This window comes from Natator depressus, chromosome 17 (genome assembly GCF_965152275.1).
Source record: "Natator depressus isolate rNatDep1 chromosome 17, rNatDep2.hap1, whole genome shotgun sequence".
NCBI classification, from domain to species: domain Eukaryota; kingdom Metazoa; phylum Chordata; order Testudines; family Cheloniidae; genus Natator; species Natator depressus.
Genome location: NC_134250.1, coordinates 4,570,621 through 4,583,529, shown reverse-complemented (window position 1 = coordinate 4,583,529; position 12,909 = coordinate 4,570,621). Strand labels below are relative to the sequence as shown.

The following is a 12,909-nucleotide window of genomic DNA, read 5'->3' as shown; positions in this document are numbered from 1 at the left end:
CATGTTTTAATTTACGAGCCAGCCGGACATATACGAAGCATTTTATTCCCCCAGAAAACACCTGCATTTGCACTTTGCTTCAACAAAGTTCAGATCCATGCTGCTGCAGGTTAGGTGCAAACGCTGGGATTTAATGTGCAAATGTAGGAGTCTTTGGGGAAGTCCCATCACTGGGGGAAAGTCTAGTGTGACGAACAGAGCCTGAAAGTCAGCCATGACCTTGGACAAGATGCTTAGAATCATAGAGTTCAAGGCCAGAAGTGACCACCGGATAATCCGGTCTGACTTCCTCTATATCACAGGCCACCACCACCACCCAGCATCTGGCCACTAAACCCCGGGCTTCTCTGACCTCACGCAATGGCCACACGCGCCTCTCTGACAATGCTGGGCATGGACTCCAATTAGAAGCGCATGGGGGTTTTCTCAGCAGCCTTCTCTCAGCTCAGTGGGCTGGGCTGCCTGCCTGGGGGGTTCAGGAGGGGTGCTGTGCCATGTGCTTCTAGAGAGAAAGCCAGCCTGGGGGCACTGATGCCTTTCACTCACCGCGGGCACTTCTGCTGGCATCGCTGTCGTACTCCTCTGCCAGCAGGTCATTCTGGCAGCTCTCGGTAGCACTTGGGCCTCCCCTGCGCTCGCTGCCCAGGCTGCTGCGGCTTTCCGAGAAGGCGTTGGAGTGGGTGCTCCCGCTGGGAGTCCTGGGGGAGTCGCTGCCAGCCACTGCAGAGACACAGGGGAGAGGTTTGCTGCAGGGCTGTCTCAATCTGGGGGAGCTGCTGGGGTTTATGGGTGTGCAAGGGGCTGTGTTGCTGGCCCTAGACATCCACAGAGCAGACACGAGGCCAGCTTCCCACACCCACCCTGCCAGCATGCCTCCTCCTGACCCGGGCAGGGCCCATCGCCAGGAGCTCAGTCTCCCTGGCCACCCTGCTCCAGTGGTAATTCTGATTACTGTGGAGTCATGTGCACGAGCAACCAGACTGAGCTCTGCAGGTGCCCAACCCACCCTCAGATGGGAACCACTCACATTCCCTCACTGCCAGCCCGGGCGGGAGGGACTCCTGGGTCAAATCGCTCTTTCATATTTGCTGGCGCCAGGCCTGCCCTAGTCTGGCGTGATATGCTACCCCACGGAGCTCACCACCCAACAGGCAGCCACGCACCCAGCTTCAGGGGTGGAGAGGCCAACACCAAAGCAGTGCCACTGTTTTGATGTGAGACCATACACCACAGGTTTGCAACACACTCCCACATATGGGTGGGGAGTGAGAGCTGAAAGGCTTCGTGGCTGCAGGGATTGGAGTGGCAGGAGGCTGGTCCCTTTAGCAAACCAGCAACCTCACCACGGTGGGACGACCCTTCCCATCGCCAGTCCTGCCGAGCCATCCTGTCTCCCATTATTATTAATTAACCACTCTAGTCCAGTCACACTCAAGGTCCCCAGCTGGGCTCAGGGTACGGCTGTGCCATACACTCTGCAAACACACATGATGGAGACTCTGTCCTTCCCCAAGCAGGCTCTCAACTTCAGCACTAGCCCGTAATTTCTGGGGTAGCCAGACCCTCAACTGATGTAAAGTGAAGCCAGCAGAATGATGCCAATTTACAGCAGCTGAGGAGTTGGTCCAGGGTGCACAGTAACAACTGTCACCCTACGCTACATTTCCATCACCCATTTCCGTGCCCACATTCAGGGGTAACAGCCGATTCCTCACCTGATTCCGCCTGATGCTTCCTGATCTTCAAGCCCTTGGACCCCCCAGGCAAGGACTTGTCATCCAGACTAGAGGAGCTGAATTCTGAGTCACTCTCGCTGTCACTAGAAACCACTGCAAGAGACAGAGAGGGAGGGGAGTCAGAGCCATTCCCAGCGTTCACAGTCCTTACCGCAGAGGGCCAGATGGAGCCAAAAGACAACACAGGAACATAATGACTTGAAGGCTTTGTCTACACTAGCACGTCTGTCAATAACATTTTTGTTGGTCAGGGGTGTGACAACAACACAAAAGCGCCGGTGTGGACAGTGGTATGTCAGTGGGAGATGCTCTCCTGCTGCCACAGCTACTGCCGCTCGTTAGGGGTGGTTTAATTGTGCTGGCGGGAGAGCTCTCTCCTCCTGGCGTAGGGCGGCTACACAGGAGACCTTACACTGGCATAGCTGCAGTAGTAGCTGCGTCCTTCTCCAAGGTGCGATTCACCTGTAGCTCCCACGCAGCTATTCACACTCGGTTGGGCTTTCCTTTCTATAGGGGTTTTACGATTCAGGGCAGTGTAGGGGTTTTACAGACTCAGTTCAAGTACTGGCCCAGTCACTTAGCACTCCTCCCGCCCCCTGCCACTGGTTTGCAGCACGGCTGCACAGATTACATACAGGGCCACGCGGCCACAGCCTGTCCTCATGCTGACCCGCACTGACAACACAAGCAGCCGCCCTGGTTTCAATGGAGTGACGTGCCACTCGGCGGATCATAGTGTGGGCCACGGTTACTATTTATGGAGTGCTTTGCTCATGAACAGCGATGGAAGTGCTGCATAAGCACCCGAGGAGGCGGCACAGTCTAGCAGGCAGAGTGGTGACCAGGCTAGGGAGCCAGGAGAGCTGGTTCTAGTCCCATTTGACTTGCTCCTGTGAGAATCTTCCTCTCTCTGTTCTCCAGTTCCCCATGCGTGAAGTGGGGACGATGATACCAAGAACTTGTCTTCACATGGAGTTGTTCCTGAATGACTCTGAGTGTGGACACTCTTATTCCAGAATAGGAGTGTCCACATAGGGAACTATTCTGGAACAGCTGCAATGCTTTCAATTCACACCCTACCTCCATTCGAGTTAGCTTCCACATGTAGACGAGCCCTAACTCTCCTTTGTGAATCTATGATGAAAAGTGCCAGTTAAATCCTCAGTATTACAATGTCAATCACATTTGCTTCTATTCTATACAGGGTTTCCCATGCTCATCATGGTAGTATCTGATCCGAGCACATTCCAGTCATGCATTCAGCCACCTTAATCTATCACATGCCGTCTATTCTCTCATCCTCTCCCCAGAAGAAAAATTGTGTGCAGAGGAGTGTCTTGTTTTGGCAGGTGTGGTTGGTTGGTTGAACCTGTTGCTGTGTATTTATATCAGAGAAGGCAACATCAAAGAAACGCGACTTGGAATGGAAAGTGGGGAGGTTTGGGATGGTCCTTCGTTCCCGGGGGAGTTCGTTCCATCGGCTCAGCCCACCCACAAAGCAGGTTCTGTCTCCTGCACCGGTGAGCTTCACCCTTATTGTTCAGAGTTCCATTGGGCCAGAGGACCACAGCAGTTGCCCGTGGTTTTCATCACAGAGCTTTAATGACCTTTTAGATGCCCTGAGCGCTCCAGGGAGCTCCTTGAAGAGAAGGCACAAGACCCTGACCTTAATTTGAGTCTGTGGAAAGCCAGTGTAGAGAGCGAACGACAGACTGGCACGTTCCTAGTAGCCCGTGCTGCTGGGGAAACACGCCGCAGCTTTCTGCACTAGTTGGGGTTTTCTAAGTGCGGCTGCCTTTGTGCCAGGTATATCACATGGCTGTACTCCAGCCAAGTAGTGACAACAACGTGAATCACTGAGGCCAGGTCTGGGTCACCGGGATGGGATGGCATTTCTGAGGCAAGCAGAGATGTTACAAAGCATTGCTCACGGATGCCATCATGTGAGAGCTCAGCATCAGGGAGGAATCCAAGAGCACTCCTAGACTACAGCCTGCACGGATCAATTGTGCGTGTGTATCTTCAACCAGTGGAGACTGAACCATGGCAGCACGCTCTTCAGAACGCTTCCCTCTGCCTGCCAGCGTCACCTCAGTCATGCTTGCTCAGGTTCAACTTACTGACAGGTTCACAGAAATTGTCGCTGGACGAGACCTGTTTGCCCATCCCCTGCCCAGGGCAGGAGTGCTCCCTGCAATGTCTGTTCTGGCACTCTGCCTATCCTGCCTCTAGATATCTACCCAATGGGGTTCCTCGTACTTTCCGTGAGAGGCTAATCCATGGCTGGACAGCAAGGGCATCCCTGACCCGAGGGACAGAGCGAAACGTGGCTCCATTCAAGGCTGCTTTCATTCCCCAGTGTTTCGCAAGCTCCATTGAGAAAGCCTCTATTTGTAAAGGGCGCTCCTTGAAGGGGTAAAGCGTTCCCACTTTCCAGCTGGAATACGCAAGCACTTCTGCTCCTTCAGTCCCATAAGAAAATCCATTGTAGCTGCCAGCTGCTTTATGTCAAGTGAGAAAGGAGCTGTTGCAAAGGACAGCCTTCCTGGCTCACCCCAGCCCAGAGACTTTGGGATGGATTTGTCTCCTGGACTGGTTGGGTGGCTTTTGCTCATTTGATTCAGGCAGGTATATCTGCAGCCCAATAACCATTGTCTCATTCTCAAATATGGTTCAAAATTCCTTGTGGCAAGTGTGAAGTTAGCTCATCTCAGCCTTAAGAGAGTCAAAGTGACAAGCTGAAACATCCCCATAAAGAAAACAAACACTCTCTGATAAGCTTTTCTATCACCATAATATCTGATCATCTTGCCAAACATGCAGGGAGTCACCCCTGCGAGGTAAGAAATTATCATTATCCCCAGCGAGAGGCAGGAAAACAGAGGCACGCAGATTAAGTAACTGGCCCACGATCACCCAAGAAGTTGGTGGCAGAATCCAGGGCTGCTGGATCCCAGTCCCTCAATCCCGGTACCAGCAAGGTGACTACAGAACTCCAGCACAAGGAACTGGACACAAGTTATGTGTCCAGCCTAAGGAAGAATATTAATGAGCCACAGGTTTTGGGCCTGGGGCCTCACAACGGGCCAAGCGCCTTTGAAATCAAAGGGAGGTAAGGGTGCTCTGTGCTTTGCTGGATCAGGCTCTTGGTAAGCTAGCTACGCTCGGACAGCGTGGGCGAGAAAGAGCAACACCCAGACAGGTCCTCGCGGGGGCAAGTTCCTCCAGAGCCTCCTGCCCCTCACCAGAAACCCAAGTGAGCCCAGAAAACAAAGCATACAGTGGGTGGCTTTCAGCCCTGTGCCGAGAACCAGCACTACATCTATGCAGCAGTTCAATCCCACGGATGGGTCCACGGCCTGACCCTCTGCGCAGGGGGGAATTTCACCCCAAGCCCTGTCCCAGCACAAGGAAAAGTTCAGCTGTCTGGAGGGTACAGAAAGGACTAAATATATAATGGAGGGTAAATGGAGCTTCCCCCTCCCCCAGGTCTTTGGGGGAAGAAGCTTGCCTTGCTGCCAAACTGTGCACTGTAGTTATTCTCCAGATCAGGAAAGGACATTTTTGCCCATTGCAGAGAGGAAGAAGAGCCCAGTGGTCAGGGTGCTAGTCTGGGATTCAATTCCCTACTCTGCCACTGAGTCTCTCTATAACCCTGGGCAAGTCACTTGGTCCGTGGCCACAGTTCCCCACCTGTACAATGGAGACAGTGGAAATACCCTGCCTCACTGGGATATTGGAAAGATAAGTGCTTCAGAGACTGTGAGATGCTCAGATATTATGGCAATGGATGATATAAAGTACCTAAAACAGGGTTGTCACCTTTCACCAGCACTCAGATTAACACACGTGCTTTGCAAAGTTACACACTGATTTACATTGTATGGGACAGAGGCAGGACAAGGGCTAGTATATTTCCCCGCATGCAGGCAGGCTGTTGAACTGTTCCACCAAGGTCCTCTGCGAGCATTATCGCGTACAGGCAGCTCGCTGTAGGACATGAATTTTTTTTTTACTACAAAAATTTTAATATCTAAAATAAAGCATTTCTTGAGTTATCATCTCTGAGTATATTAAACCTGGCTGCTGGCATTATTGGAAGGCTATAGAAATTGACCTCGCTGCCAGCTATCTTCACAGGGCAATCTTGATCGGAATGTCTCTGTGGAGCTGAAGAGCGAGTGCAGCCCGCCAGCCAATTTTCTCACTCCAATCAGCTTGTTCCTCAATTGCAGCAACTCTTATTGTGTTTACGATTCACCCTCCCGGACTGGCCCAGACTTCAGCTGTCTAACCGTGCTGTCAGAAGTCAGTCGCACCTCTCATCTGCTTTAATAAATTCTGCTGAGAAAAGAGCCATGCATAGCAGAGACCACAACTGCATTACAAATGGGAATGTACCAGCAGGCATGGATCTTCTGTCCAAGAGCCTTAAAACAAGGGGGCTTATTTTGTTAAGAAAAGTCATTACCAAGAATCAACCAGGAATGAAAAATCGCAGGTCAGTCACTATAAACCACGGGCCTCAGCTAATTGTCCATTCCTATTCTATTGCCTCCGGTGGGGAGTTTCACAGAAGCCCATGGGATTTAGGCATGCAGTTCCCACTGACAGTCACCTAACTCCCTCAGGCACCCCACTCTCCAGATTCTACTGCTTGGTTTTTATAATCACAGAAATGTCAGGCTGGAAGGGACCTTGAGAGGTCACCTAGTCCAGCCATCCGCACTGAGGCAGAACCAAATAAACCAACAGCATCCCTGTGACAGGTGTTAGTCTAACCTGTTCTTTAAAACTTCCAATGACAGGATTCTTCAACCTCTCCTGGAAGCCTGTTCCAGAGCTTAAATACCCTTCAAGTCAGGAAGCTTATCCTAATACGTAGCTTAAATCCCCTCCCCCATGCTGAAAAGTAAGCGGACCCTTTGAGGTCTATTAACAAGGTGTTTAGATTAACAAATTCTTCCATCTCTGCTCCTGCCTCCTACAGCCACTTAAAAAGAAAAGCGGGTGGGGGGTTATTTGGGAGAGGTCTCCTTTATGTCTTGCACGATGAAGAGGTGACTGTTAAGGAGGGCCCACTGATGAATCAAGGGGAGATGGTTTTATCTTGCCACCCTGTTTGGCTTTAAATGCTCCAGAGAGGGATTGCTTGGGATGAGACAGATATTAATGATTGCAAGACACCACTGATGGCAGGAGCAGCCCACTCTGCTCTAGTTTCCACTGCTGCTGTTAGTGTAGATATTACCCATAGTGCTGATGTTTCTTTTTAGAAGTAATTTTTCTCCCAAGGCTGCTTGGCTTGTTGCTGGAGCATTGCAGTGCCCAGACAACATAAATCTGGCGCTCAAGCAGATGCTGATATATCATTAGGAGTCTTCGGGGTGGCTGTATTTTCAGAGCATGTGATAGCTATCTTTGTCCTTCATCATCTCGTTCAGACTGAGATTGTGTTTTTAAGCAATCCTTTAGATTTGGCCTCTGCTGCCTTTCGAATGAGAATGGACACCCAGCTCCTAATCTGCTTTTGGTAATTAAAGATCTCCATCAGTGTCCCATCTAGCAGCCTCTGCCATCTTCCACTCTCCTCTATCCCTCTGCTCCACTTCCAGGATCTTCGGGTTCGTAGCCTCCCCCCTGAGCAGACCTGGGTCAGTTTTACAGAGCCTGTTCAAACCCTGTGACCAATCATGAAACCAACAAGAGCCGCATGCATTTCAGATGCTTAGGAAATCTGTGAACACTAGAGCTGTAGCCCCCAGAACTAGCATCTCCCCTACTGCCCTCTGATCGGCAGGTGCTGTCTTCTGGCTGGCAGGGAAAGTTTTGGCAATAAAAAGACTCTGGGACCTCCAATTTTTCCCTCTTCACTAAATGCCTCCCATGCAGAAGCCTGAGTAGAGAGCCCAGAAGGGCCTTGTAGCATGTACTGAAACTCAACAAATCCTCAAAAAGAAAAGGAGTACTTGTGGCACCTTAGAGACTAACCAATTTATTTGAGCATAAGCTTTCACGAAAGCTCATGCTCAAATAAATTGGTTAGTCTCTAAGGTGCTGCAAGTCCTCCTTTTCTTTTTGCGAATACAGACTAACACGGCTGTTACTCTGAAACTCAACAAATCCTGGCTTCGCCACCCAAACAGGAGAACCGTACTGCAGAGCAGAGCCGCCTCCGCTGACAATCAAGTTCTAAGAGTCAGTAAAATCTTGCAGGTGCTCCATGCCAAAAGCTCTGGGGATGAAGGCCGTAGTAAACAACTTCACTCCTCTGGCACAATGGAACTCTCTACAAAAAAGGGTGAAGCTCATCTGCGTGGGAGACATGGCATTCTCAGGGGGTAGCCTGGGATGGAGCAATTAACTCCTCTGGGAACTAAAGACCATCCCAAACCTCTCCACCTCCCACTCCAATTGCCAGGCACAATTCTTTGACCTGCCGTCTCTAACATTAACACATGTATATTTCAGAAAACAAAACCTAAAACCCTACTGCACTGGACACCCAGAGAGAGGATGAGAGAACGAACACATGACAGATGTTGGTTACATTGCTGAATGCCCGACTGGAAGCGCTCAGACACTGGAAAGCAATATAAGAACCTATACAGAAGAGAATACATAATACCCCACAGCTAGGAACTGTTGCTTCAACACGCTTGTGAAGTGTGTGATGTTCCATACATTCCTAGTGAGTTGTCTACATGGAGGATAATAGCCTACTACTGCTGCCAGCTCATGGAGTTACTCCTTTAACTCCTGTGATAGAGATGTGTGCTGTGGTGTTTTATAGTCCTGAGTTCAGATGCTGCTCCTGATCCCAGCAGACGGTCTTTACATTATCAAGAGCATCCAAGCTGGTTTTAGGTATTGAGGGTGTAGCAGGGATTCCAATAGTTCAGGACCAGATTACATCTTAGGCCAAGTCTATGCTCAAAAGTTAAGTTGACCCAGCTACGTTGCTCAAGGGTCTGAAAAATCCACACCCTGAGTAACGTAGTTAAGCTGACCTAGCGCTGTCTACACCAAGGGGTTTCTCGAACTTCATTGAACCATGACATCCTTCTGACAATAAAAAATACTACATGACCCCAGGAAGGGGGACCAAAGCTCCGCTGCCCTGGGGGTGGGGCTCAGACTTTGGCTTCAGCCCCGGACCCCAGCAAGTCTAATGCCAGCCCTGGCAACCCCTTTAAAACGGGGTCCCAACCCACACTTTGAGAACCACTGGTCTACACCCAGGGCGGAAGGTTGATGGAAGATGGATTACCTGCACTTATGGAAGAACCCCTCCTGTCGCTGTAGTGAGTGTCTACACTGATGCACTGTAGAGTTTCAAGCGTACACTAGCCCTCGCTCTTTCTGCACAGTTCTAAAGTAGGTGCAGGGTCCGGTGAGTACACGTACATGTCTGCCCGGAGAGACAGAATTTTGAAAACTTAGGAGAACGAGAGTTTGAAATCCGTCCTTCCCTAGGATTTACTTGTAACTGAACACAAAGCCAAAACTAGCTTTATGTCTCAATGAGGCAAAAGCAATTCTTTCTATTTATGGTCCACCAAAGGCCTGTACTAAGTGCTTTTCATGTCCCATTTTCCAAAAGTACTTGTGTGGGGATCCATGACAAACACCCCCCCCCCAAGGAAGCCGAGAGCCTTCCCCGTGAGTGCTGGGTAGAGCCCTGGCAGATGCAGAGGGCTGCTAGCTGGTTTTCCTTTGATAATTGGTTGTGGCTCATGTTGATGCATGAAAACAGATGAGTGCAGGCTAAGCTATCTGGCTGTAACGTGACAAAATGTAAAAGGCCTGAATGAAGCCTTCCCAGCACGACAGGAGAGGAGAGTCACTGCTGGCTTCAGAAATGCTGCAAACAGCAATAAATCATCCGAGGTAATCCCTGGGCTAGAACTCCAAGATTGCCTGTAAAGAGCGAGGGCTGGGGCCAAGCAAGACAGCGAAGAGGCGTCACAAGGCACAGATGCTCAGCATCTGGAAGTCAAATTAAAAGGGAGCAGCAGCCCAGCCCAGCATATAAGGCAATGAAGAGGGACTCTGGTTCCACTCCCAGCTCTGCTGTGTGACCTTGGGCAAGTTACCTGGGTGAGCTCTCTCTGGTTCCGTTTCCCCTCCAACCCCGTGTTTGTCTTGTTTAGACTGTGAGCCTATCAGAATGGGGCCCGGATCTCAGCTGTGTGGGGTCTCTAGGTGCCAACATAATAAACCAACAGTTTCTGTTGCTGTCTACTGATCTGAAAGACTGACTCCTATCCACACTCTCCTGGGCACCAGGACATCTGAATCTGGGGTGAAGAAAGAGAAATCAGGAGGGATTTTGGGGAGGTTGGAGAACCCAGATAGACATTTATGAAAAGTCAACATGCCCCTTCCCTTCGATAGCCCTGTGAATAAGCTCTTATTAAAGATAATACCTGACACTTGGATAACACCTGTCACCGAAAGGTCTTAAAGAGCTTTACAAACATTAAGTAACTAAGACAACATACTGTTAAAAAGGGATAAATATAGGGATTACTTCTCCTGCAGCCACATCTGGAGCAGAACACAATGGCTCTTTTAACAGCTTACAGCAACACTACACAACAGGTCAGGAAATGAAGAAGAATACTATACTCTAATTAAAACTGCAGGAGGATTTTAGTAGACAGACCAGAAGCCAGTTGAAATTTGACAAAGACAGCAGAGTCAACACCATTACTCTTAAGAAAAAGCAGCAGACAACAGGTGATCAGGAGCTTGGCCTTCTGTCTCCTGGCTGCTGTCAGAGGCACAGCGCCCTCTGAGCCCACTGTGAAATCTGACTGAGTGGGAAGAGCAGAATGCCTCCTGCTGATTCACCAGTACCACACCATTCCCGGATGCTTTCTCAAACAAGTGCTGACCCAGCAGACCCTGCTTGGCCTGGGAGGACAGCACAAGGTTTTGTAGTCTCAGAGAGATAAATCAGACAAATCCCTGACTGCTTTTGTACCCTCTTGCCTGCAACAGGATGGTCTTACCAAGCAAATCCTTCACAGCGGAGGTGGGCACCAAGTCCCACGCATTCGAGCTGTGTTTACCAGTCGAGTACAGCTGAGTGTTGACATCATGTTTTTAAAGAGCACTTTCTGAGCTCTTTCTCCTGGAGCAATCAGCTCCAGGTACTGTGGGGGAGGAGAAGTGTCTAACAACAACAAATCTCCATAAAATATCAGGGGAAAGGCGCAGAGAAAACACCTGCTCAGCTCACACTCACAGGAAAAGACCAACTACAAACTGCAAGTGCCACTGGGGGCAACCCTGACGAGTGACACGTTCAGGGGTGCAGGGCCATGCAAGGTGCCCTGTGCCATTGTTAGACCCCAGGTTCCTTTGTGCACAGTGCAGTTATGGTGCTGTGACTGCAAAGGACAGGAGGGATGTTTTCTTTGGAAAGAGGCAAAGGTGGCAGGCACTGGAGAGGGAGGCAGGGAAGCTGATCTTGGGGTAAGTCAATCTAAGGCACTTCCATGGCCCTCCCAATCTTTAATGTATTTCTCCTCACAGCTTCTCTGTGAGGCAGGGCAGGGCTGTTAGGCACGGAGAGGCTAAGCGACTTCCCCAAGGTCACACAGCGTATCTGTGCCAGAGCAGGGAACTGACCCTGGGTCTCCAGCATCCCAGGCTAGTGCCCTAATCACCAAATCAGGCCTCTGGAGATTGTTGTTCAACTCTCAACTCCCCCATGGGGCCTTAGGAAGCCATTTGATCTGTGTGCCACAGGCAGTGGGTACTACAGTGATGGAGGCCATATCAGTACCTGGATGGAGAGGGGACAGGAAGAGGTGGAATGAAAGGAGGGGACAGGTAGAGGGTTTGACGGGGGGGATGGCAAAAGAGTGGTGTGGTGACTGAGGGGAAAAGGGATGTTCTGGGGGAGTTAAGTCCTGTTGATAATAAATGATTTTTCACTCTTTAATTGAGCATAACACGCATTAATTGAGCGCCACAACCTGGGGATATAATTCCTGCGCAAAGACGCTGCAGGACACTAAGCTGCATTGTCTGGGCCCACAGCTGCTCTGTGCTGCCTGCAGAGTGACTGACACATCAGCACGGCCCATGGCAACAGGACTTGTGCCCATTGTTAGAAGAGACAAGAGCTGGAGAACATGGCTGTGTGAAATTCTGATACCACACACGATGCCACTGCTTAGGGACCAGACCCTTATTTTGGACTCCTTTAATTTTTCTCCTGCAGGCTTCAAAGGTGCCTGAAGAAAGCGTCTGCTATTAATTTGGCACCTCTCCCCTAACTGCCCAGGCCCCTCCTTTCCCATTGCAAACACCCAAACACTCCATCATAGCTAGCAGAGCTGTCCTCGAGGACAGGAAACGTGCCTGCCATTCTCATGGTGACTATACATATTTGTGACTTAAATAATAGCAGAGTTCTCACGCCAACTGCTTGTTTATTACAGAAAGACTAAAGGCAACAGCAAATCCTGGTGTCAGCGAGGGAGAATGGGTGTGCACAAAACAACGACAAATCCTGGTGTCAGCGAGGGAGAATGGGTGTGCACAAACTCTTGCTTTTCTTCCACTAAGCATATTCGCAGGTGTCAGGCCGTGAGCAGTGACCAAGCCAGTTTCAATGGCTTTGTACCTCCCTCACCCCACCACCCCCTTCAGCTTAATGCCCCAAACAGAGGTCCATTTCTGGTTGGCTCTCTCCTTCCCACCCCAGGTCTTCATAGATGGGCACAGGACACAATATACAGTTACCAGGATCCTACACAGATCCCTTATGGAGTTGGGGGGGGGGGGGGGGAAATGAGGAATGGCATTTTAGTTATGCTCCGCCCATGATCCCGAACTCCACACACTGAAGTAAGCTTCACTCACTGTCCCAAAACAGCTGCATGCGTCTGTTAGGGGAAGCAAAGGCTTTAACGTGGCTTCAGAGTCCCTGAAGTGTGAGCACGGGGGTAGCTTGCTCCTGTCTGAGCTACTGTTTCAGAGGGCAGGACAAAGGGTCACACGCAGGGAAAGTTTCTTCATAGCCAGGAAGGCTAGAATTATTTTTGTGTTAAAAGGAACATTTCAAGTCCTGGGGTGTTGGACGGACTTGTTCACAATTCAGCTGGGCCGTCAGAGCTGGTAAACATGGGTCACATGTTGCAATATTTCACATTTA

The 12,909-nt window shown here is 50.2% G+C and overlaps 1 protein-coding gene across 5 annotated transcripts in view; it reads right to left on the bottom strand.

The window, feature by feature from the left end:
• Window positions 1-12,909, bottom strand: part of RPH3AL (rabphilin 3A like (without C2 domains)) — a 96,385-nt gene that overhangs the window by 12,437 nt on the left and 71,039 nt on the right. For all 5 annotated transcript variants that reach the window (XM_074974555.1, XM_074974552.1, XM_074974554.1 and 2 more), the window contains 2 exons: window positions 1,716-1,829; window positions 547-720 (listed from right to left, as the gene is read on the bottom strand). In XM_074974555.1, coding sequence (XP_074830656.1) covers window positions 547-720; window positions 1,716-1,829 — 288 coding nt within the window. The remainder of the gene's footprint in view (window positions 1-546; window positions 721-1,715; window positions 1,830-12,909) is intronic.